We start from the raw sequence: 25312 nt of genomic DNA, 5'->3' as shown, positions 1-25312 counted from the left end.
TGTTCCATAATAACTATTTACAAATATAGGATCTCCTTTTCAAACGTCTCAAAACGCTCAACGAATCTTTCAGAATGTGGTTCGTTAAAGCGTATGGTTGCCATTGTGTGTGTTTATAATGGTACTATATATGGATGTACCAACATTACCTCCATATAGTTTTATAATTTAAATTCTGTTTCGATGTTTGCTTTCAAACGTGAATGTCATCCATTTAAAGAGCTGTGCAAAGTAGTTATATTGTAGTCAGCAAAACAAAGATTGAAGTCGTGTCGCAATTTGTGTAATTAATACAGAAACGAGCTATATTGCACTGGTCTGATCTATACCAATATATGATATCAGTGCTGTGTAGATGTTTGCACGAAAGCAAAGAGTAGTTGAAATAGCTCATGTGTGCGTTGAAATTGCGCAGAAAACCAGACACTGGTGAAATACTCATACAACTTAAAAGTCACGCTTTTCAATCGTGTGTAAGTTAGGTTGCATTACAATGTTATGTGTGAAATGAAGCTTTACATTTATTTCACGTTTTTAGGGTTTTAATTTAAAAGGAAAACTGATGTCCTGTTTGTGTTTGTTAGATCGCATTTAAGTGCAGCAATGTCCGAGGAGAAAACTGTAAGTGAACATTTATGAATCGTCTTAATGAAGTATTGTATCTTTCCAGTGTTTTAAAGTTGTTGTTTTTTTGAGATGTTGTTTTGTAATCACGATCATATTACTGTATTAGCATTGTATACTTTGTATATTGCCAAAGTACAGGGGGAAAACAAAACAAAAAATGAAAGCATAACAGCTAACACTTTACAACAGGTTCATTTGTTAACATTAGATAATGTATTAACTAACACGAACTAACGATGAACAAAATATTTGTTAACGTATTAATCTTTGTTAATGTTAGTTAATAAAATACAGTCGTTTATTTTTAGTTTACACTGCATTAATGTTTAAAAAAAGTCTGATATAATAATGAAATAGTTAAAAATAAGATAGTAAATGCTGTAGAAGTATTGTTCATTTTTAATTCATTTAAACTTAAGTTATTAAGTAATGAAATCGTATTGTAAAGTATTACCAAATAATAAAATAATGTTAAAAAAAAAACATAAAAAATAAAAAGCATTATAAACAGCTTGTATTTCGTCTCACTTTTGAGTCAATGCAGGCAGTATTTGTTGATGAAGCAGGGAAACTGGATGTGAAACGTGTTCCTCGGCCTGAACCCAAAGATGGGCAGCTCCTCATCAGAGTCGCATCAACCGCTTTGAACAGAGCTGATCTTCTACAGGTGAACCACAAATCCTGCACATGTTTGTGCACTGGACAAAGTGAACCCCATTGATGGCTCTTTTTATTTGACAGAAAAGAGGTCTTTACCCACCTCCCCTCGGAGAGAGTGAAATCTTGGGACTGGAGGCCAGCGGGGTTATTGCTGACATCGGTCCTGGGGTCAAGGGCAACTGGGTGCTGGGAAGCAAAGTGATGGCTTTACTCGGTGGAGGAGGCTATGCAGAATATGTAGCTGTTTCAGAAGAACTCCTCATGCCTGTCCCATCACACCTCAATCTTCATCAAGCAGCAGCTCTTCCTGAGGCCTGGCTGACTGCCTACCAACTTCTGCACTTCATAGGTAACAATGTCAGCTTGTGAATTAAAGTGTTAGTTCACACAAAAATGAAAACAGTGTCATTAATTACTCACCCTAATTTCATTCCAAACCCCTAAAACCTTCATGGATTAGTTCACTTCAAAATGAAAATATCCTGATAATGTACTCACCCCCATCTCATCCAAGATGTTCATGTCTTTCTTTCTTCAGTCGAAAAGAAATATTTTTTGAGGAAAACATTCCAGGATTTTTCTCCACATTATAGACTTCTATGGCAACCAAAATGTTGAAGGTCCAAATCAATGCAGTTTCTAAAGGGCTTTGAAGGGCTTCAGAGGCTCTGCACGATCCCAGACGAGGAATAAGGTCTTATCTAGCGAAACCATCGACCATTTAAAAACAAAAAACAAAAAAAAGTGTATACTTTTTACCCTAAATTCCTCATCTTGTGCTGCTCTGGGATGTGCCACTAATTGCACAATCTCGCTGAAATGGTCACACTAGACGTAGGTGGAAGTACCGCCCTTGTGTTTACAAAGCAGACATGCAAAGACTAATGCAAATTCCCTTTAACAAAACAAAACAAAAGGTAAAGCAACAATGTCGGATGATTTTGAAGTAGACGATGAGGTGTGACTGTTCCGGCGTGATTACGCAATCTGTATAATGTGCAGAAAAATCATGGAATGTTTCCCTCAAAAAACTTTTAGACTGAAGAAAGACAGATCTTTGGAACACAAATTAAGTTATTTTGATGAAATCCGAAAGCTTTCAGACTCCTCTATAGACAGCAGTTTAATTAACACTTTCAAGGTCAGAAAGGTAGGAAAATCATCATTAAAATAGTATGTGACTCCAGTGATTCAACCTTAATGTTTTGAAGTGACTAGAATCCTTTTTTTATGTAAAACTAACAAAAATATCGACTTTAATTCCTTTATGTCTGTGTCAGTAAGTAACGAAGTAAATACAGTCGAGCGCTTCCGAGTTACGTGAGAATGCCAGCTTACCATTGGCCGAAGCTGTTCCTGTCAGCGAGGCATGTGTGTGATGTTGACGCAGGAACTGGCTAATGTAAACTGTGTAGAAGACTCACACAGACAAAAGTATTTGTTGAATAAAGTTGTTATTTTTGTTAGGTTTTTTTTGTCACACTCAGTCTTCTCGTCGCTTCATAACATTAAGATTGAACCACTGTAGTCACTTGGACTATTCTTTACTACCATTCTGAAAAATGTTCATTAAATTGCTGTCTATGGAGGGGTCAGAGAGCTCTCGGATTTTATCAAAAAGATCTTCATTTGTGTTCCGAAGATGAACAAAGGTCTTATGGGTTTCATACGGCACAAGGGTGGGTAATTAATCACAGTGTTTTCATATTTGGGTGAACCAACCCTCTTAAGTGTCCAAAAATGCTTTTGAGGGCCACTATATTCCCATATTCTGCTGTCTATTTTAGCCAAAGTGAAGCCGAATGAGACAGTGTTGATTCATGCTGGAGCGAGTGGAGTCGGTACGGCTGCCATTCAGCTGGTTCGCTTATGCCGTGCGATTCCAATAGTAACGACGGGGAGCCCTGAAAAGTTAACATTTGCAGAACAGATTGGAGCAGCTCTGGGAGTCAATTACAAAGAGGAGGATTTCTCAGAAAAAGTACTGCAATTCACTGAAGGTCAATAATTTTAGCATTCTGAATATGTTTTTTTAAATATTAAAATGAATGCATTTTAAATGTATTGTGTGTTTTTTGTTTAGGTAAGGGAGCTGATGTGATTCTGGACTGCATTGGTGGATCTTTTTGGGAGAAGAACATTTGTAGCCTTGCAGTGGATGGGCGATGGGTGCTTTATGGCACATTGGGAGGTAAAACAGCAGATGGAGACTTGTTTGGCAAGCTTTTGAGGAAAAGAGGCCATCTCCTTTGCAGTCTCCTCAGAAACAGAAGTTTACAGGTAAGATGAGTTTCTCCAGATCGCATTGCAAAGAACACCATTTTTATTCATAAATGAATGTAGACATTATTTATTCAAAGCTCATGTCACCCCATCCCATAATGCTGTTAATGTTGGGCCTGTTTTAACTCATTTAATGATGTATAATATTCAGTTTGACATATTAAAGGTTTACGCTTTAAATTAACAATTGTGTTTTTATTTCTAGTATAAAGCAGAGCTGGTCAGGAGTTTCACAGAGCAGGTTTTGCCGCACTTCCAGTCGACAGATCCTCCCTTGCGGCCTGTGATTGACAGCATGTTCAACATGGAAGATGTTCAAATGGCTCATCAACACATGGAGGCCAACAAGAATATTGGGAAAATAATTATCAAAATTGGAACCTCTTGATCGCAGTATTATTATGGAATACAAACATACATACAGTCAGTAACATCACTTTAACAGCCCATGTGCCGCAGCATTGAGAATCTATATGCATTTACATGGAGCAACAATCAGCAGATTTGTTGTCGTCACTGTTTATGACCACTTTCAAAACTGCCGTCAATGATAAAAAATAATGAGAGCTTACAGCATACAGCTTAGGATGGAGAAAAGTTCCTATATTACCTAGATTAATGACCTCAGATGTTGTAATTGGTTTAAATCTTCCTAATATCTGTTATTCCATCATTTCCTCAACCCTCATCCTCTCCTCACACTACCTGTAACAAATCCTTCTCTCGCGGGGCAGTATGGACTACAAATTTTAATCTTTTTTTTTTCAGAAACCTAATTTTGATATTTTTGTATTTTTAATTAATTTTTAAAAGATAATTTATTTTCCTCTAAATTACTTGTGTATATATATACGTGTGTATGTGTATATATATATGTGTATATATATATATATATATATATATATATGTGTATATATATATATATATCAAATTGATTTGCCATACATTTTTATACAACCACAAAAACAATCTTTTTGACTGTTATCGATTTTTTTTTTGAGTGTATTCAAAGTTCAGTTGCAACAAAGGACCTAAGTTCTTGGTTCAAAAGGACCAGAGAGGATGAGTTCTAGGTCCTTTTCATTTAAATGACTTTCAGGACATCATTTAGATGGTCTGCTTGAATAAAGTTATGTAAATATACTTTATTCAGATGGGAAAATCTTATTTTTTGGCTACTAAATTAGAATTGTTAAATTAAAATTAATATTTTATGTAATAACATGGGTGGCTTATTAATTGGTATTATTATAGGGCATGGCCTAATATGTGATGATAACAGACGATATGATCTATAAAAAAAATGCGTAGTTGACGTGACATTTAATCTTCAAGCAAGATTTTCATAAAACTTTGAATAATTATTATGCAGTAACTCATATTAATACTGAATTGAATGGATGTTGAATCGTATAGGAACATAGCCTACTCTCCGTTATTCTGTCACATATTTTATGTAAAATGTTGATGTAAAATAAAATAAAGAGACTGTTATTTGTCAGCAGATGTCCTGTAATTCTAACAACTCAAATACACCTTTGTGGATGTTTTTTTTTTTTAAATTAACTAGTGCTTTGGGTTTCAAAGACAGACAGATAGATAGAGCAGACAGACCGATAGACACCCTGCTCACGGATGCTCTGTGGCAATGAGTTTTCGTACTTGACGTAAGAGAAACTTTATTTCCTACTTCCTGGTTTAAACTGATCGTTCCATGGATCAACTTTCTGTATCGCTGTAAATATGAAGACATACGCAACTTTATCAAACATCAACTTCACATTTTCTTCTTAAACTGTAAGTAATCGATATATAATGATATCAGTCAGGATGTTATCTCTTAATCAACGTAAATTATCTGAAAATGAAAATATAGCCGCGGAAATGTAGCTATCAGCCAGTTCAGTATTAGTCCTTCTGATGATGAATTTCTAACCCTGTTAATATTTTAATATCTTAATAAATAATAGTGAAATTTACGTGATTTCTTATACCCAAATATAGCCTAGTAAGTGGCCCTGTTTGGGTGTATTAATGTTTAGCGTCACCCTCCGAATCGGTTGTGTGTTCTGCTGATTTTTAGTCAGTGTATCGCGCCAGAAGTTGTCACAGGTGGAATCAAATCACACACAACGTGTGCTCGTGCTATTTTGCTAGCACTTTACAATACGGTTCTGTTTGTTAACGTGAAGTAGCCTATATGTAAAATATTTTAAAATCTTAGTTAGTGTGTATTTCGTTTACTAATACATTATTACATGTAAAAGTTTATAATATTATTTATGGACCTGATCTAACATTTTATTAACTAACATTGACAAAGAAAATTAACATGAATAGAACATAAATACTGGAACAAACTTTTATGTTAAAGTGTTCACCCAAAAAGGAAAATTCTGTCATTAATTACCCTCATGTTTCGGAACACAAATGAAGATCTTTGTGATGAAATAAAGATTTCTGTCACTCCATTGACAGCTACACAACTAGCCTACCACTTAAAAATTTAATAAAGAGAATGTAAAATCGTATATATATATATATATATATATATATATATATATATATATATATATATATATATATATATATATATATATATATATATATATAATTATTATTATTAAAAAATCCATGAATTAAGTGGTTTTAGTTCAAATTTTCTGCAGAGACATGATAACTTTACGATGAACTCATTGCATTTGGGCTTTTATTCTAATATAAATATTCATCAGCTCACACATCAGAGGCTCAAGCATATTTGCTTGTGTGAGAGAACCAATGTTCATTCTCATGTTACGCAGCACGTTTGAGCTTCAGCAAGACCCAATGAGGTTCATTCTTGTGTTACACAGCACGTTTGAGCTTCAGCAAGAACCAATGAGGTTCATTCTTGTGTTACGCAGCACGTTTGAGCTTCAGCAAGAACCAATGAGGTTCATTCTTGTGTTACGCAGCACGTTTGAGCTTCAGCAAGAACCAATGAGGTTCATTCTTGTGTTACACAGCACGTTTGAGCTTCAGCAAGAACCAATGAGGTTCATTCTTGTGTTACACAGCACGTTTTAGCTTCAGCAAGAACCAATGAGGTCCATTCTTGTGTTACGCAGCATGTTTGAGCTTCAGCAAGAACCAATGAGGTTCATTCTTGTTTTAGAATGGTCATATAAAGTGATTGACTCAACTGCTCAATTCATATGGATTAATTTTTCGGTATCTTTATCGCCACCTTATTTATCAGAGATTTTAAGTGTCCACTGTCCAAGCAGAGCCCTCCGGTCGGCTGACCAGATGAGGCTAGTTGTTCCGAGGTCCCGGTACAAGCATTAGGGAGATCGTTCATTTGCTTTTGCTGCTCCTAACCTCTGGAACTCTTTACCTGTAGACCTGCACGTTCTTACAGACCTGGCCCTGTTCAAGTCCAGGTTAAAAACACATTTATTTAGACTGGCCTTTAACACACTGCAGCACTGTGTCACTTTGAATTATTATTATTTTTTTAATGCCTTGCTTGGTGTATTTTGTGTAATTGTTCCTTTGGTTATTGCTTAATGTATTTATATATTTCATATTGTAGATGTTCACCTGTTTTAAATGTAAAGCACATTGGTCCTCCTTTTGTTTGTTGGAAGGTGCTATACAAATAAAGATTGATTGATGGATGGATGGATGGATGGATGGATGGATGGATGGATGGATGGATAGATGGATTTTTTTTGTCCCAGAAGCGTCAAAGTGGTAATGTGTATATAGTTGCTTAGCTGTCAATGGAGGGTCAGAAAGATTTCATAAAAAAAAAAAAATCTTCATTTGTTTTCCGATGATAAAAGAAGGTCTTACGGGTTTTGAACAACATGATGGAGAGAATGACAGAATTTTCAGTTTTGGGTGAACTAACCCTTTAACTAATAGGACCTTATTGTAAAGTATTAACCTAATTTTGTAATATAAATGACATTTTGGTTTGATATTTTGTTTTCTAATACAGTGACATTTTTTACATTGCCAATGTTTTTCTGTTACTTTAAGTAATAGGATGGAAAGCTAAAAATGACTCGCTTCACTTCTGATCTTCAGTGTTTTTAGCAGAATTTAACAATGGCCGATTCAAGCCGACCTCAACGCAAGCTGTCCAGAGCTGGAGAGAGTTTATACAAGACATTAGGCCTGGAGAAAGGAGCGTCATCTGATGATATTAAGAAAGCATATAGGTATGTTTTTCAAATAATGCAACTGTTTTGTTAATTATTATTGAAAACGATCCAAATATATTTAGCTATTCAAAAAGAGTATTGATTCATAATTACTTCGATTAATAGCTCATGTCAGTAAAGGAATTCATAAATGCAACATCCCTGAAAGGCTGTTTCATAAATCCTCACCTTAAGAAAACTAGCACTGAAGTATCATCCAGACAAGAATCCCAACAACCCAGAAGCAGCAGAGAAGTTCAAAGAGATCAACAATGCCAACACCATCCTCAACGATGACACCAAAAAACAGATCTACAACGACTATGGCTCCATGGGCCTCTACATTGCAGACCAGTTCGGAGAGGACAGCGTTAAATACCACTTCCTAATGAAGAAGTGCTGGTTTAAGGTGAATCCTTTGTGTGTTTGCAAATCTATCTGTTCTTTGCTTTTAGTTATTCAGCTAAATATTACAGTTCATTTCATGCACATAATTGGTATATTAATCTCTTTTTTTGTTTTGCTGGACCATGTTCAGACACTCATTGTGTTAGGTTCGCTGTTCACATGCTGCTGCTGCTGTTGCTGCTGTTTTTGCTGCTGTGGTAAATGCGGCGGTTCAGAGCATGAGGAACATTTTCAGTATATGGATCCAGATGAGCTGGCGGCGGATATGTCAGAGGAGCACAACAGAGGTGAGGAGCAATTATGTTTTCAGGTCTGGAGACTGCAAAATTTCCCAGTTTCCATCTGGACCTGCTTAAAGGAATAGTTCCACCCAAAAATAAAAATGATCTTATAATTGACTTACCCTCAAGCCATCCTAGGACTAGGAGTATGTGACTAGAACTAAATAGTGCCCGAGCTTTCATAAAAGTTTAAATGTAAAAGTGATCATAAAAGTAATCCATATTACTCCAGTAGGTTAATAAAGGCCTCCGGAAGTGGTTGGGAAAGAATAGACGCCTCTATCAAAAACCACGTAACTCTCTCGTGAACGCATGTTCAACCATTACCAAAAGCCAGTGATTATATTTGAGTTTTAATATAGATATTTTTCTTACACAAATGCAGCATTTTGCTTTAGAAGGACTTTATTAACGCTCTGGAGTCATATGGATTACTTTTATGACGGATGGATGGATGCGTTTTGGAGCTTTACAAACTCTCTTCCTCTAGTCTATTTAATGCCGTTACAAAGGTGGGAAGGGCCAGCCAAGAAAATGTTTTTAAATATAACTGTGTTTGACTGAAAGAAGAAGTTCATCCACCTAGGAGGGCTTGAGGTTAAGCAAATCATGGTATAATTTTTTTTTATTTTGGGTGAACTATTTCTTTAAAAACAGTTGTTATTAAAGACAAGCACATTGTAATATTTATACATAGCCCACCACTGTGTTATTTGTGATTCACAGGCAATGACACAGTAATAACAGGACAGCCTATTCCCGGTCCAGCACCTGGAGATTCAGGTGAACATTTATTATTTTTTTCTCACTGCTAAATTCTACGCTCAACTGTTAGTGGTATTATAACAAAGCGGAAGCAATTGGGAACAACAGCAACTAAGTTAGGAAGTGGTAGGCCATGTAAAATCACACAGCGGGGTCAGCGCATGCTGAGGCACACAGTGCGTAGAAGTCACCAACTTTCTGCATTCAATAGCTACAGACCTCCAAACTTTGTGTGGTCTTCAGATTAGCTTAAGAACAGTGTGTAGAGAGCTTCATGGAATGGGTTTCCATGGAATGGGCCGAGCAGCTCCTCCAAGCATTATATCACCAATTGCAATGTAAAGTGTCAGATGCAGTGGTGTAAAACATGCCACTACTGGACTCTTGAGCAGGGAAGACGTGTTCTCTGGAGTGACGAATCACACTTCTCTGTCTGGTAATCTGATGTATGAGTCTGGGTTTAGCGGTTCCTGGAGAACGGTACTCACCTGACTGCATTGTGTCAAGTGTAAAGTTTTGTGGAAGGGGATTATGGTGTGGAGTTGTTGTTTTTTTAGGGGTTGGGCTTGGCCCTTTAATTACAGTGAAAGGAACTCTTAATGCTTCAGTATATCAAGACATTTTGGGACAATTATGTATAATAAGCAGAAAGGAGGCAGGAACCGGTGAACGTTAAACAAACTTTAGTCTTTGCATAAACAAAATGCAAGCAGCTCCTCATGAACGACTGCCTCGCACACACATAATAAAACATTAACAAAACAGAATGAATATTCCACGCCTGGTCCTCTCTCATCCTTCACTGTCGTCGTTCCTCCTTTAATGCGACCGAGCTCTTCTGTGAGACACGAGACATGCTCTCACGGTCCCTCGGCCTCGCTATTTGCCACAACTATGCTCCTAACTTTGTGGGAACTGTTTTGGGGTGGCCCCTTCCTGTTCCAACATGACTCCTGATAGAACACCTTTGGGATGAATTAGGGCGGAGACTGAGTGCCATCCCCCATCGTTCAACATCAGTGCCTGACCTTACAAATGCGCTTCTAGAAGAATGGTCAAAAATTCCCATAAACACACTCCTTAACCTTGAGGAAAGCCTTCCCAGAAGAGCTGAAGCTCTTATAGCTGCAAAGGGTGCGCCAACTTCATATTAAACCCTACAGATTAAGAATGGGATGTAATTAAAGCTCATGAGCATGTAAAGGAAGGCGTCCCAAAACTTTAAGGTAAATACTGTGGGGTGGGGGGGCTTTTCATTCATCAATGAACTGACACTCCTGCTAATATCCCTATTGCACAGTGATTCTTGTTTTGTTGGTCCTGATATTACTGGATTTACTTTTTTGTGTGTTTTTCAACAGAACACCCTGTGTTTGTAGGGATGCCCATTCCTGAAAAGTCAGGTGAATATCAGTAATTAGCATTAGCATGCTATATTCTGTGTGATGTTTGGATAATGTACTTTTTGGCAATGAAATGGCAAGAGTTGTGATGAAATGCTGATAGTCTGCGTTCTCCTGCAGATGGAGACACTGTCATACTGATCACTCCAGATGCACACAGCGAATAAACAGAGTGAACGACAACCTGAAGATTGCCTCGTCCCTGTTTCAGCAAAATGAGGACACTGAAACGTGGTTCAGTGTAAGGTTGTGAATTGTCTGTGCAGTATGTTTGGGTCATTTGATCTCCAAGCATAATGCTATGTCTGTTTACATCATTTTATAATTGCGTAATTTTTATTGCAAAGACACTTTTTCTAATGCTTCTTTGTTGAGGCACACAGAACAGATGCAGCCTTTTGAATGACATCTAGAGTACAATCAAACAAAGCTTGCTTGTGTAAAATATTGCCAAATTTCCTGATCTTAAAATAAGAATGTACTGTTTTTTTTAACAACACCGTATTTATTGATTTGCTCAATTTTTTCCCAGAGAGAACTGATCACAATAATTCTTATGAAGCCTTTGGAACCTTTATTAATATTATATTTGTACGATGTGAAGTCATTGAGGCTCTAATACAGTGATAACAAATAAATCTGTATCACTTTACAATAAGGTTTTTATTAGTTAGCTTCATGAATTAAGATGGAACAATACTTTAAACATTTATTAATCTAAATGAATGTTAATTTCAACATTTACTAATACATGTTTAAAATCAAAAGTTGTATTTTTTAAGGTTAGTTAATGCACTGTGAACTAACATTAACAAAAACGAACAGCTGGATTTATATTAATTAACATTAACGAAAATGAATAAATTCTGTAACAAATGTTTTACTTATTGTTAGTTAATACATTATCTATTGAAACCTTATTGTAATGTTACCAAATAATCCAGCAGTCCTTTCTTATCTAAATGCAAATAAACAATGGCAATTTAAAGCTAACCATTTTATGATATATGATCATTTACTATGGTATCTATCTTTCAAAAGTTTTAAATGAACGTATATAAAAGATGAACATTATGCCATATGATCAACAGGGCAGGGGTTCAGGTACGGTCTGTCCTGCAGAGCTTAAAAGACTACTGATATTTTATTTCAGCTTTTATTTCAGCTGGTAATTAAAGAGATTCATATTTTGTTGCTGTTTATTGTTTATGTTAATATTGCACGGGCTCAGGGATGGTTTTGTCTGAGATTCTGTATGTATATGTATGTTTATGTTTATAATTTTTATGGTTGGCAAATGACTGCTGCTGCACTATCAGTTTCTATGAGGAATTATGAAAGAAGAATAAATATGGTTGATTATTGTTTCTCCTCAAGCTTTCAGTGAGTTTGTTCATGTGAATTTGCTCTATATAGACATCTTTACAGCAGTGAAAATGCTATATGTGCACATCTGTTATCCAAAAAACTCACTTTATCTCAACTTTTGGAAAGTGACCTTGATGAAAACTAAATATGGTTTCACTGCACCAACTCATTTTTCCGGCATGCGTGTGAAACGGCATATGGCTTTAAACTGACTGGAACCTTAGATTCACATTAGTTCATCTTTAAAGCTCTAGAGATTTTAATGCATGCTGTATTTATATCTGCCCTGTAAATACAAGCACTATTTATTTGTAATTTACTATTTGGAAGGATTTTTCAATAATGGCCTCCAAAGTGAATTTGGAGAAAGTCCAGCTAAGCAAGCAGACCTTGACAGACTCACTTGAACTTTTGGGGTAAGTCTCTCAAAACCATTTAGCTGTTATTGGAAATGTTTGGGAAGTGTCTTTATTCTCTTTTTGATGCTTTCCTCTAGTCTGCTGGATAATTCAGAGGATGAATACCTCAGCACTCAGTTTGAGTGTAAACGTGATGCACAAGCTTTTCATTGCCACAGCCTGAAAGACACTCGCTTGAAGCACCAGGACAAAACACAGGCCCGGAGAAAGTTACTCATCACATGTGTTGTATGCTTGATCTTCATGATCGGGGAAGTCGTTGGTGAGAATTAAAGGACATGCTCGGTTTATACAACCTAGTCTGCTGAATGCAAAAAATGCAGTTGACATTACTGTTACTTTTAGATCTGTTTGGGACCCAACAAGCTTGAATAGCTTCTAGAAAGGGTGTTATTATCTCCTGTAGCAGGTCATGTGTGGTAGTGTGTTGACACTGCTCTTCTCATAGGTGGTTACGCTGCTCACAGTCTCGCTATAATGACTGATGCCGCTCATCTTCTCACTGACTTTGGCAGCGTTTTGATCAGTCTCTTCTCGCTGTGGATTTCCTCCAGACCGCCGTCCAAACATCTGACCTTTGGATGGCATCGATCAGGTGTGTGTGTCCTTATATTTTAAAATGTAATTTATTTGATGCAAAGCTTAATTTTCAGAATCATTACTACCAATTTTTTTTGTGAAAACTGTGACAAACAAAAATGCAGGATTCTTTGATGATTAGAAAGTTCAAAATGGCAGCATTAATTTGAAGTAGAAATATTGTATAACATTATAAATGTCTTTACGGTCATTTTTGATCTATTTAATGCATCCTTATTGAATAAAAGTGTTATTTTTTATTTAATTACCTCAAACTTTTGAATGGTAGTTTATCAAGGTTTCCACAAAAATATGAAACGGCACAACTGTTGTCAACATTAATAATAATAAATCTTGAGCAGCAAATTAGCATATTAATGATTTCTTAAAGATCATGTGACAATAAAGACTGGAGTAATGATGCTGCAAATGTAGTTTTGATCACAGGAATACATAACATAAAATAAATTTAAATAGAAAACTTATTTTACATTTTTATAATTATATTTTACAATATTACTGTATTTTTGAATAAATTAATGGTGAACATAAAAAACAATCATACAAACGTTTGACCGATGATACAGTATTGTTCAAAATAATAGCAGTACAATGTGACTAACCAGAATAATCAAGGTTTTTCGTATATTTTTTTATTGCTACGTGGCAAACAAGTTACCACACTCTAAAAACTTATACTATGATTTACTCAATTTTTTTGGTGAAACATTTTTACACTAAAAAAATTAAGTAAATTTTAAAGCAGTGAAATCAATTATAGACACCATATGAACTGAGTAAATGTAAGTAAAAAAATTAAGTAGATCTGAGTAACTGCATTTGTTACATTAACAAATTCAATTGAGTAGAAAAAATTGGGTAAAAAGCATTTAAAAAACAATATTTATGACTAATATGAACTGTTTTAATTTATGAGTATTACTAACTTGTATAGTATAACTTTTATTTCCTCTAAACCTTTGTAAAATACTCCACAGTCCACACAAACACACTTATACATGACATGGCCTTTATTGTCGACGAGTACAGCAATAACGTTACAGCATATTACTGTTTTGAAATGTAAAGAATAACAGTTATTTTACAACATTTAAACTCATGTAACAAACATTTTAGAAGTAAAAATTAAACGTTTAAAAGTAATTCAAGTGTAATCAACCGGTCTGTTAACCCATTTCCACCGTATCAGCGCTGTTTCTCGAGCCTGAGATGGACTAACGTTAGTGGTCTGCGGGTGGACTTTGAACTTGAGACCGCTGTCCTGCTGTCCTGTTTCATAGCTGAAAGATGCTGCGAGGCGCCAGACTCCATAACCTGACAATAAACAAACAGTGCCCAGTTTTAATAAGATTTTATCATCCAAATTCATTATATTCATTATCTTTAGGAAATAATGTTGTGTTTTGAGCAACACAGCAGGCGTTTCAAAGACCAACGCCACACGTTAACTTAAGGTGACTCACACTGTCCCTGTATGTTGTTTTGAATTAAATAAAATGCCTTTAAGCACAGTAATGATTATATAGATTTAAAAAAAACACACACAAACCTGATTTTCACAGAGGAAATGCCCCAATTCTGCGACGCTGAGAAGAAGAAACTGGCTGCTCTGGTGACTGAGGAGAATTCAAATATCCGCACTCACTCAACCGTCGAGCTGTCGTCGCGTCAGAGGGTGGGGGAGGGGTGCATTGTTTTAATCGAGTAAACTTACTCAATTTCTTCAGTGTGTGTTAAATATTAATAATCTTGATTTTAATTAAGTAATATTTGTGGTTCTTGAATCAGATCGGTTTAATTCTCCATTCTCAAATATTTTGAAATAAATTTCACAAATGTATTAAGTATATTTAAAATAAATAATTGGTTATTTGAATACTAAATTATTTTAGTGAAAAAAACTTAAATATAACTATAAATTTTAGACAAAATTAACTGTTGGATTTTTAGTCAATTATTTTGTTATGTTTAACTAAAACCATCAAGTAAATGATATTGAGAGATTTTATTAAGTTAATAAAGTTAATCATTACTCTGATATTTACTAAGCCACTGAATTATTTTTTAGAGTGCAGTAGGTTCAGTAGATTCTCAGAAAACAAATGAGACCCAGCATTCATGATATGCACGCTCTTAAGGCTGTGCAATTGGGCAATTAGTTGAATTAGTTGAAAGGGGTGTGTTCAAAAAAATAGCAGTGTGGCATTCAATCACTGAGGTCATCAATTTTGTGAAGAAACAGGTGTGAATCAGGTGGCCCCTATTTAAGGATGAAGCCAACACTTGTTGAACATGCATTTGAAAGCTGAGGAAAATGGGTCGTTCAAGACATTGTTCAGAAGAACAGCGTACTTTGATTAAAAAGTTGATTAGAGAGGGGAAAACCTATAAAGAGGTGCAAAAAATGATAGGCTGTTCAGCTAAAATGATCTCCAATGCCTTAAAATGGAGAGCAAAACCAGAGAGACGTGGAAGAAAACGGAAGACAACCATCAAAATGGATAGAAGAATAACCAGAATGGCAAAGGCTCAGCCAATGATCCCCTCCAGGATGATCAAAGACAGTCTGGAGTTACCTGTAAGTACTGTGACAGTTAGAAGACGTCTGTGTGAAGCTAATCTATTTTCAAGAATCCCCCGCAAAGTCCCTCTGTTAAAAAAAAGGCATGTGCAGAAGAGGTTACAATTTGCCAAAGAACAGATCAACTGGCCTAAAGAGAAATGGAGGAACATTTTGTGGACTGATGAGAGTAAAATTGTTCTTTTTGGGTCCAAGGGCCACAGGCAGTTTGTGAGACGACCCCCAAACTCTGAATTCAAGCCACAGTACACAGTGAAGACAGTGAAGCATGGAGGTGCAAGCATCATGATATGGGCATGTTTCTCCTACTATGGTGTTGGGCCTATTTATCGCATACCAGGGATCATAGATCAGTTTGCATATGTTAAAATACTTGAAGAGGTCATGTTGCCCTATGCTGAAGAGGACATGCCCTTGAAATGGTTGTTTCAACAAGCCAATGACCCAAAACACACTAGTAAACGGGCAAAGTCTTGGTTCCAAACCAACAAAATTAATGTTATGGAGTGGCCAGCCCAATCTCCAGACCTTAATCCAATTGAGAACTTGTGGGGTGATATCAAAAATGCTGTTTCTGAAGCAAAACCAAGAAATGTGAATGAATTGTGGAATGTTGTTAAAGAATCATGGAGTGGAATTTGCTGAGAGGTGCCACAAGTTAGTTGACTCCATGCCACACAGATGTCAAGCAGTTTTAAAAAACTGTGGTCATGCAACTAAATATTAGTTTAGTGATTCACAGGATTGCTAAATCCCAGAAAAAAAAAATGTTTGTACAAAATAGTTTTGAGTTTGTACAGTCAAAGGTAGACAATGCTATTTTTTTGAACACACCCCTTTCAACTAATTGCCGAATTGCACAGCCTTAAGAGCGTGCATATCATGAATGCTGGGTCTCGTTTGTTTTCTGAGAATCTACTGAACCTACTGGTAACTTGTTTGCCACGTAGCAATAAAAAATATACTAAAAACCTTGATTATTCTGGTTAGTCACATTGTACTGCTATTATTTTGAACAAGACTGTATATTCACTATATTGCCAAAAGTATTGGGACACCCCTCCAAATCATTGAATTCAGGTGTTCCAATCACTTCCATGGCCACAGGTGTATAAAATCAAGCACAGTAGGCAGAAGCTTCTACAAACATTTGTGAAGAATGGGTCGCTCTCAGGAGCTCAGTGAATTCAAGCGTGATACGGTGATAGGTTGCCACCTGTGCAATAAATCCATTCATGAAATTTCCTCACTACTAAATATTCCAACTGTTAGTGGGATTATAACAAAGTGGAAGCAAGTGGGAACAACAGCAACTCAGCCATGAAGTGATAGGCCACGTAAAACCACAGAGTGGGGTCAGCGCATGCTGAGGCGCACAGTGTGCAAAGTCAATAGCTACAGACCTCCAAACTTCATGTGGCCTTCATATTAGCTCAAGAACAGTGTGAACAGAGCTTTACATCACCAAGTGCAAAGCAAAGTGTCAGATTCAGTGGTGTAAAGCACGCCGCCACAGAGCTCTAGATTAGTGGCAAGTGTAAAGATTCCTGTTCCAACATGACAAATCAAGGACCATAAAGACATGGATGAGCGAGTTTGGTGTGGAGGAACTTGACTGGCCTGTACAGAGTCCTGACCTCAACCTGATAAAACACCTTTGGGATAAATTAGACCGGAGACTGTGAGCCAGGCCTTTTCCAACAACAGTGCCTGACCTCACAAATAGGGGTGCGCCAATATGATATTCAGTATCGGTATTAGTATGATACTGGCCAACATCACTGGATCATATATAGTAGGAGTCTAGGGAGTATAATTCGATATGATATGAGCATGGACCATAGTCTTCAACTGTTATTCAAATGCTCAACAGCGACACGCAGGGCTACCAGGTTTTGTTTCGATATCGGCAAAAACTCATGGTTGAGGTATCGTATCGGACATGAAAAAGTGGTATCGAGCCACCCCTACTCACAAATGTGCTTCTAAGAATGGTCAAAAATTCCTAAATCTTGTGGAAAGGTGGGCCAACTCCATATTAAACCTTACCGATTAAAAATGGCATGTCATTGAGTTAAAGTGCTTGTAAAGGCAAGTGTCTGCCAAAACTTTTGGCAATATAGTGTATGATGTCACTAATGTTTATACATTCTTAGGAATTACATTTGACAACTATGTCAACCCTTTGACGCGTTTCTGTTATTTGTTTCGTGCAGAGGTTTTAGGGGCTCTTCTGTCTGTTCTGTCAATCTGGACTGTGACGGTGGTTCTTGTTCTCGTTGCTGTTCAGAGGATCATCAGTGATGATTATGAGATACACAGTGATGTCATGATAATCACAGCTGGATGTGCTGTAGCACTCAACATCTTGTGAGTAATGTTATTTGATTTCATTGGTGGTGTATGTTAAGTCAAGAATCACTGTTTTAAGTGTTCATTTTGTGCCATTCACCATGTAGAAAATTGTAAATGCGTGAACAAGTGACCAATTTTAGCCACAGCTTCAGTATTTATTTTGTAAGGCCCCACTTTATATTAGGTTGCCTTAAGTACTATGTACTTACATCAAAAAATAAGTACAATGTACTTACTGTGTTCAAATTGTATTGCAAAGTCCTTTTGCTGATATTGAGGTGGGATATGGGTAGAGTTAGGGACAGGTGTGGTGGTGTGGGTCAGTTTAAGGGTAGAGTTAGGGTCAGGTGTGGTGATATGGGTCAGTTTAAGGGTAGAGTTAGGGACAGGTGTGGTGGTGTGGGTCAGTTTAAGGGTAGAGTTAGGGTCAGGTGTGGTGGTATGGGTCAGTTTAAGGGTAGAGTTAGGGTCAGGTGTAGTGGTGTGGGTCAGTTTAAGGGTAGAGTTAGGGTCAGGTGTGGTGGTGTCGGTCAGTTTAAGGGTAGAGTTAGGGACAGGTGTGGTGGTGTGGGTCAGTTTAAGGGTAGAGTTAGGGTCAGGTGTGGTGATGTGGGTCAGTTTAAGGGTAGAGTTAGGGACAGGTGTGGTGATGTGGGTCAGTTTAAGGGTAGAGTTAGGGACAGGTGTGGTGATGTGGGTCAGTTTAAGGGTAGAGTTAGGGTCAGGTGTGGTGATGTGGGTCAGTTTAAGGGTAGAGTTAGGGACGGTGTGGTGGTGTGGGTCGGTTTAAGGGTAGAGTTAGAGACAGGTGTGGTGGTGTGGGTCAGTTTAAGGGTAGAGTTAGAGAAAGGTGTGGTGGTGTGGGTCAGTTTAAGGGTAGAGTTAGGGTCAGGTGTGGTGGTGTCGGTCAGTTTAAGGGTAGAGTTAGGGACAGGTGTGGTGGTGTGGGTCAGTTTAAGGGTAGAGTTAGGGTCAGGTGTGGTGATGTGGGTCAGTTTAAGTGTAGAGTTAGGGTCAGGTGTGGTGATGTGGGTCAGTTTAAGGGTAGAGTTAGGGACAGGTGTGGGTCAGTTTAAGGGTAGAGTTAGGGTAGAGTTATGGTCAGGTGTGGTGTTATGGGTCAGTTTAAGGGTAGAGTTAGGGACAGGTGTGGTGGTGTGGGTCAGTTTAAGGGTAGAGTTAGGGTCAGGTGTGGTGATATGGGTCAGTTTAAGGGTAGAGTTAGGGACAGGTGTGGTGGTGTGGGTCAGTTTAAGGGTAGAGTTAGGGTCAGGTGTGGCTGTATGGGTCAGTTTAAGGGTAGAGTTAGGGTCAGGTGTAGTGGTGTGGGTCAGTTTAAGGGTAGAGTTAGGGTCAGGTGTGGTGGTGTGGGTCAGTTTAAGGGTAGAGTTAGGGTCAGGTGTGGTGGTGTGGGTCAGTTTAAGGGTAGAGTTAGGGTCAGGTGTGGTTGTGTGGGTCAGTTTAAGGGTAGAGTTAGGGTCAGGTGTGATGGTGTGGGTCAGTTTAAGGGTAGAGTTAGGGACAGGTGTGGTGGTGTGGGTCAGTTTAAGGGTATAGTTAGGGACAGGTGTGGTGGTGTGGGTCAGTTTAAGAGTAGAGTTAGGGACAGGTGTGGTGGTGTGGGTCAGTTTAAGGGTAGAGTTAGGGTCAGGTGTGGTGATGTGGGTCAGTTTAAGGGTAGAGTTAGGGTCAGGTGTGGTGATGTGGGTCAGTTTAAGAGTAGAGTTAGGGACAGGTGTGGTGGTGTGGGTCAGTTTAAGGGTAGAGTTAGGGACAGGTGTGGTGGTGTGGGTCAGTTTAAGGGTATAGTTAGGGACAGGTGTGGTGGTGTGGGTCAGTTTAAGAGTAGAGTTAGGGACAGGTGTGGTGGTGTGGGTCAGTTTAAGGGTAGAGTTAGGGACAGGTGTGGTGGGGTGGGTCAGTTTAAGGGTACACTGTAAAAAATTATATGTTCAATAAGTTATGACAACATATGTTTTTACATTGTTTTAACTCATCAAAATAAGTTAAGCGATGTTAAACTTGTTTTTATTAGTTATACAAGATGTAACTCATTTTTTAAAGTCAGTTTAACATCATTTAAGTTGAAATAACTTAAACATCCAAGACGATTGCACTGCAAAAGTTCAAAATTTGCCTTTTTTTTTTTTTTACAGTGTAGAGTTAGGGACAGGTGTGGTGGTGTGGGTCAGTTTAAGGGTAGAGTTAGGGACAGGTGTGGTGGTGTGGGTCAGTTTAAGGGTAGAGATAGGGACAGGTGTGGTGGTTTGGGTCAGTTTAAGGGTAGAGTTAGGGACAGGTGTGGTGGTGTGGGTCAGTTTAAGGGTAGAGTTAGGGACAGGTGTGGTGGTGTGGGTCAGTTTAAGGTTAGAGTTAGGGACAGGTGTGGTGGTGTGGGTCAGTTTAAGGGTAGAGTTAGGGACGGTGTGGTGATATGGGTCAGTTTAAGGGTAGAGTTAGGGTCAGGTGTGGTGATGTGGGTCAGTTTAAGGGTAGAGTTAGGGACAGGTGTGGGTCAGTTTAAGGGTAGAGTTAGGGACAGGTGTGGTGATATGGGTCAGTTTAAGGGTAGAGTTAGGGTCAGGTGTGGTGATGTGGGTCAGTTTAAGGGTAGAGTTAGGGTCAGGTGTGGTGGTGTGGGTCAGTTTAAGGGTAGAGTTAGGGTCAGGTGTGGTGGTGTGGGTCAGTTTAAGGGTAGAGTTAGGGACAGGTGTGGTGGTGTGGGTCAGTTTATGGGTAGGGTTAGGTGTAAGGGAAGTGCCAACTGTGTAATTGCAAATGTAACTGCATACATTAATTATAGACATAATTACATGCAGGTATTTTAAAAATGTAAGAACAATGTAACAAATATTAGTACATAATAGTTAAGGCCACCTGGGGGCGGGATATCAGACTCTAGAGAGCATTTCATTGGACAGAAAATCTGATGAGAAGCTGAAGTGCAGCGTGATGTCATCAAAATCATTGATCCATATTGATGTGGAAGTGAGAACTGTATGTTTTGAATGCTTATATCTTCTAAATGTGAATTATGGCATTGTTTTGGAGCACACTAGCTTATAGATAACAGTAAGGCTAACTTATTCATACTAAAAGCCAAAAAACTTCATGGGCACTTAAAGTTTTGTTTTCTGGAAACAAAATTATCAAAATTAATTGAGTAGAATTGAATAGAGTTTATGCTTAAGACAAGAAAATAAATCTGCCAGTGTGGTCAGAAAAACTACATTTTAAGCTTAAACTCGCTTCATTTTGATGAATTTCTCAGAAAAAACATGTAAATATCTCTTGATTTAAGACTTTAAATATTTGTAACGGAAAACAAGACATAAATATAAACAAGACATAAATGCTAAGTAAGAAAAAAGGAAAACTATTTTTTTTTTTTTTAAAGGTACATTTTTAAGAGATGATTACAATTGTAGAACCACCTTTGATTCATTATTTATGTAAAATGTATCAAAACATATGCCTCTTGTACAGTACAGTGTTTCCATGTTTGTTTCCATCAGTTTGGCTTTCATTCTCCATCAGTCTCCAGTCCATCACTCTCACAGCTCTCTCGGTGTCCCGGGTCATTCTCACGGCCTCACAGAAGAGCACAGGAACACCAGTGTGAGGGCTGCTTTTATTCATGTGCTGGGAGATTTACTGCAAAGTTTAGGGGTGTTGCTGGCGGCCACTATCATCTACTTCATGGTTAGTAACATTACTATTACTGGCATATACAGAAGTTCTCAGACTTACACTTTTATGGACATATAGTCAGACATATAAATGTGTGAATGTGATTTGTCAGATCAGTGTGTCTTCCTCTTCACTAACGCTAGCACCAACTCCTCTTCATCATTTGTGCTCAGTGTGTTTGAATCAGCTAGTTTTTTGATGATATATGAAGTCAGTTCTCTCAACATGATCCACATTTTAAATCGTTCTGTAAGAAAAAATGACACTTGATAATTTATAATTTAACACAGGTATTCCCAAACTCTTGTGTCAGCCTAATCCCTTTTTAACAAAATATTTACTTGAGGTACTCCCTAAGATTAAGTTTATATATATATATATATATATATATATAAATATAAATAAAGAACATATTTCAATGCTGATGTTTCTGTGATGACAGTTAATGGTCACAATAAGTATGTTTTTAGTAAATGTTTTATTTAGATTTTTATTTTATTTTAATTATACACTTTTATGATAAACTTCCAAGTGAACCTCAGTTCGGGAAACCTACTTCAATGACAATTTTAAATGTGACATATGGAAGGCTACTTTTTTTGTGGGGGGGGGGGTGGTTAGCACTGTAGCAAATTAGCTCAAAATGGGAATATGTATAATTAATTACAACAAGTTATAAATATTTGGATTAGTTTCAGAATTGACTGTCGCAGAATTAATATTACAGTTATTTAATCAGTTTGTCCACCGAAGAGACAGCATAATCAGTTATCGTTTCTAGGAAATAAATTATCTTCCTGTGCAAGAAAGAATAACTTTTTTTTCTACAGTATATAGCAGGGTAATAGCAAGTAGAAAAATCTAAACGTTTAAATGACTTGCAAAGCAGCGAACACAGAGAAATTCGGATATAATGGGTTTAATAAATGAAATTACAGGTAGGCTACATACAATGAAACTAAGCAAAGGTTATATACAGAATAAAGAAAGAGCAAAAAATGGCAAGATTTACTATCAGTACCGCAGCCTTTGAGAACCATCAAAGGATTTTGATTCACTCACTTTTGATTCACTCATTTGATTTTTTTTTTTATACGCGGGTTGGTCTTCGCTGTGTCAATGCATCTAGAACATGCCTAGTGTGTGTGTGTTTCCCGCTCCCTCGCTAGCGTTGCTGAGAAAGATGAGATGTATACAGTGACTTAAGACCTGGCTCTTTTGTGGCTCTCAGCATGTGGAAAAGGAAACGGTTCTTAGAAGGCTACAACTTCGAACTGGCACTAGCACTGGCTCTGAACACCCGGTTCATTCTGGTGGAAAAGGGGTATGTGTGTTTTGACCGCAGGGACCAGGGTCTAAATGAAGTTCTGGGTAAAATTTCCCCCTCAAAAAGTCCCTGCTCACGAGGTAGTCCTTTTTTTTAAAATTCAGGAACTTTTGGGGGTGGGACTTGGGAACTGAAAATGCTGATTGGCTGAGTTAATGCAGCATTTTATGTCAACTACCCTTTTTAAAAGTCTGTTGCAGTGCGGGCAGTAAACTTAGAGTTATGATCGATGGACCGACAATTAGGTTCAAAGAGATTTTATTAAGCGTATATGCGTAGGATGAAATCCAGCAGGAACTGGAGAGTTGTTCAGGGTAATTTCAGTGTAAACGCAGCTAAACTCTGCAGGACAGTGGCCCTCCAGCACCGGGTTTAGACACCTCTGGTATGGTGGAACATTTTTCTTTAGAGTTTTAAAATGATGTTCACACTGAGAAAAAAAGTTTCCTTTCGAAGAAAAAAAAGGTCACTGTAAGGTTCTTTGAGGAACCAAATTAGTTATTTTCTAGCATTGTTTTGAAAATCCCTGTTGGAACCCTTATTTTTAAGAGATTATGTGCAAATACTTTTTCAACACCTGCATATGCAATACAAATGCTTCCATAACCTTTCTTTCTTTGTCCTAACAGCCTGAATGGAAAATAGCAGATCCAATTTGTACATTTCTGTTTTCAATACTTGTGCTTGGAACAACATTCACCATCCTGAAAGACATATTCAAAATACTCATGGAAGGCAAGTGATTGGTTGATCTGTATATGATCATAAATGCCAAACAATGTTCCAAACCTTTAAATTACAGGTTTATTATTTAAAGGTTTGGAACGACGTGAGGGTGAGTAAATGATGGCAGAAATTTTCAGTTTTGGGTGAATTATCCCTTTAATGTTTTATCTGAAGGAGTCCCACGCGGTGTTGACTTTGACTCTGTGAATGGCGTTCTGCTGGCAGTGGGCGGAGTCAAATCTACACACAGTCTGCGCATGTGGTCTCTATCTGCGAATGAAACGCATCTCTCAGTTCACGCGGTCATAGGTAAAATGTGTGCACAATCAAATGCTTCTCCAAAAATATCTGTTGTTTAACCCAAACAAGTTATTTAATTTCCAGATGAGCAAACCAACCCACAGACTGTGCTGATGGACATGAGCACAATACTCCAGGCAGAATATGGATTCAGCTATATCACTATTCAAACAGAGTCTTGTTGCTTACAGTGCCAGGAACAGATGGACTGAAATGGGAGTTTAGCTTTTCATTACATGGGTTGAGTGTATAATTTAATAAATCAAAATGATCATGCAAGTGACATATCATTAGGATTTCAGTACAATAAACATTCAGATTTTAGTTTTTCAAAGAAAATGTTTGTTTTATTCCTCCATATCTTTTTAGATTTTTCTTTTTAGAAGAATTGGGTACATTAACAATATAGTGGGTGATTTATGTATAGGCCTATGATTTATTTTACAATATCATGATGAACTATATGCCTTTTTCCTCTGACGATCTAAGCTGTTCAAAGTGTTTTGGTAACATTTTACAATACGTGTGCACTGATATGCATTAATTCATGCTATCTAATGCACAGATAATCATGAGTTAATGTATGACTCATGAAGAACTAACCCATTTATTAATGATTTCTGCATCAGCAAATGAAGATTCTATATTATTAATAGATTAAGTAATCATTAAATTGTTATTAGTTAAATGTGTCATAATATACATTTACCTAAAGGATTATTTTGCACAACCATTTCTAGGGTTTACAAAGAATGGTGTGAAAAGGGAAAAACATCCAGTATGCGGCAGTCCTGTGGGTGAAAATGCCTTGTTGATGCTAGAGGTCAGAGGAGAATGGGCCGACTGATTCAAGCTGATAGAAGAGCAACTTTGACTGAAATAACCACTCGTTACAACAGAGGTATGCAGCAAAGCATTTGTGAAGCCACAACACACACAACCTTGAGGCGGATGAGCTACAACAGCAGAAGAACCCACCGAATACCACTCATCTTTACCACAAATAGGAAAAAGAGGCTACAATTTGCACAAGCTCACCAAAATTGGAAAGTTGAAGACTAGAAAAATGTTGCCTGGTCTGATAAGTCTCGATTTCTGTTGAGACATTCAGATGGTAGAGTCAGATTTTGGCGTAAACAGAATAAGAACATGGATCCATCATGCCTTGTTAGGCTGGTGGTGGTAGCGTAATGGTGTGGGGGATGTTTTCTTGGCACACTTTAGGCCCCTTAGTGCCAATTGGGCATTGTTTAAATGCCACGGCCTGCCTGAGCATTGTTTCTGACCATGTCCATCCCTTTATGACCACCATGTACCCATCCTCTG

The 25312-nt window shown here is 37.5% G+C and overlaps 3 protein-coding genes across 8 annotated transcripts; all 3 read left to right on the top strand.

The window, feature by feature from the left end:
• Positions 1 to 377: 377 nt before the first annotated feature.
• tp53i3 (tumor protein p53 inducible protein 3) lies at positions 378 to 4391 on the top strand. 4 transcript variants are annotated; one of them, XM_067454709.1, is made up of 7 exons: positions 378 to 473; positions 585 to 621; positions 1191 to 1294; positions 1369 to 1636; positions 3075 to 3287; positions 3371 to 3567; positions 3776 to 4391. In XM_067454709.1, exons 1-7 carry the CDS (start codon positions 393 to 395, stop codon positions 3956 to 3958), a joined length of 1083 nt encoding a protein of 360 aa, XP_067310810.1. In that variant the 5' UTR covers positions 378 to 392; the 3' UTR covers positions 3959 to 4391. The 4 variants fall into 4 exon arrangements, with proteins under 4 accessions (XP_067310810.1, XP_067310811.1, XP_067310813.1 ...); XM_067454710.1 differs by having other exon boundaries at positions 397 to 473; positions 1163 to 1294; XM_067454712.1 differs by having other exon boundaries at positions 444 to 473; positions 1172 to 1294.
• Positions 4392 to 5161: 770 nt separating this feature from the next.
• Positions 5162 to 11991, top strand: dnajc5gb (DnaJ (Hsp40) homolog, subfamily C, member 5 gamma b). 3 transcript variants are annotated; one of them, XM_067454707.1, is made up of 7 exons: positions 5162 to 5367; positions 7660 to 7781; positions 7959 to 8172; positions 8302 to 8458; positions 9179 to 9235; positions 10579 to 10620; positions 10741 to 11991. In XM_067454707.1, exons 2-7 carry the CDS (start codon positions 7669 to 7671, stop codon positions 10785 to 10787), a joined length of 630 nt encoding a protein of 209 aa, XP_067310808.1. In that variant the 5' UTR covers positions 5162 to 5367; positions 7660 to 7668; the 3' UTR covers positions 10788 to 11991. The 3 variants fall into 3 exon arrangements, with proteins under 3 accessions (XP_067310808.1, XP_067310807.1, XP_067310806.1); XM_067454706.1 differs by having other exon boundaries at positions 7600 to 7781; XM_067454705.1 differs by having other exon boundaries at positions 5169 to 5367; positions 7648 to 7781.
• Positions 11992 to 12330: 339 nt separating this feature from the next.
• LOC137090458 (proton-coupled zinc antiporter SLC30A2-like) lies at positions 12331 to 24198 on the top strand. Its single transcript, XM_067454421.1, has 8 exons — positions 12331 to 12404; positions 12485 to 12669; positions 12856 to 13002; positions 17805 to 17958; positions 21459 to 21645; positions 23590 to 23695; positions 23861 to 23995; positions 24071 to 24198. The coding sequence occupies exons 1-8, from the start codon at positions 12331 to 12333 to the stop codon at positions 24196 to 24198; spliced, it is 1116 nt and encodes a 371-aa protein (XP_067310522.1).
• Positions 24199 to 25312: the final 1114 nt, after the last annotated feature.

The sequence above is a fragment of the Pseudorasbora parva genome, chromosome 10, assembly GCF_024679245.1.
Source record: "Pseudorasbora parva isolate DD20220531a chromosome 10, ASM2467924v1, whole genome shotgun sequence".
NCBI classification, from domain to species: Eukaryota; Metazoa; Chordata; class Actinopteri; order Cypriniformes; family Gobionidae; genus Pseudorasbora; species Pseudorasbora parva.
This window is presented reverse-complemented; position numbering and strand designations above follow the sequence as displayed.

What these genes read in the sequence shown, in the direction of transcription:
- LOC137090458 (XM_067454421.1), top strand. Translation starts at nt 12,331, where the DNA reads ATGGCCTCCAAAGTGAATTTGGAGAAAGTCCAGCTAAGCAAGCAGACC. An exon ending in CCACTATCATCTACTTCATG is followed by an intron (nt 21,646 to 23,589) that starts GTTAGTAACATT and finishes TTGTCCTAACAG; the next exon opens with CCTGAATGGAAAATAGCAGA. An exon ending in ATTCAAAATACTCATGGAAG is followed by an intron (nt 23,696 to 23,860) that starts GCAAGTGATTGG and finishes TTTTATCTGAAG; the next exon opens with GAGTCCCACGCGGTGTTGAC.
- tp53i3 (XM_067454709.1), top strand. Translation starts at nt 393, where the DNA reads ATGTGTGCGTTGAAATTGCGCAGAAAACCAGACACTGGTGAAATACTC. An exon ending in CCAACTTCTGCACTTCATAG is followed by an intron (nt 1,637 to 3,074) that starts GTAACAATGTCA and finishes TGTCTATTTTAG; the next exon opens with CCAAAGTGAAGCCGAATGAG. An exon ending in TCAGAAACAGAAGTTTACAG is followed by an intron (nt 3,568 to 3,775) that starts GTAAGATGAGTT and finishes TTTTATTTCTAG; the next exon opens with TATAAAGCAGAGCTGGTCAG.
- dnajc5gb (XM_067454707.1), top strand. Translation starts at nt 7,669, where the DNA reads ATGGCCGATTCAAGCCGACCTCAACGCAAGCTGTCCAGAGCTGGAGAG. An exon ending in TCCAGCACCTGGAGATTCAG is followed by an intron (nt 9,236 to 10,578) that starts GTGAACATTTAT and finishes GTTTTTCAACAG; the next exon opens with AACACCCTGTGTTTGTAGGG. An exon ending in GCCCATTCCTGAAAAGTCAG is followed by an intron (nt 10,621 to 10,740) that starts GTGAATATCAGT and finishes GTTCTCCTGCAG; the next exon opens with ATGGAGACACTGTCATACTG.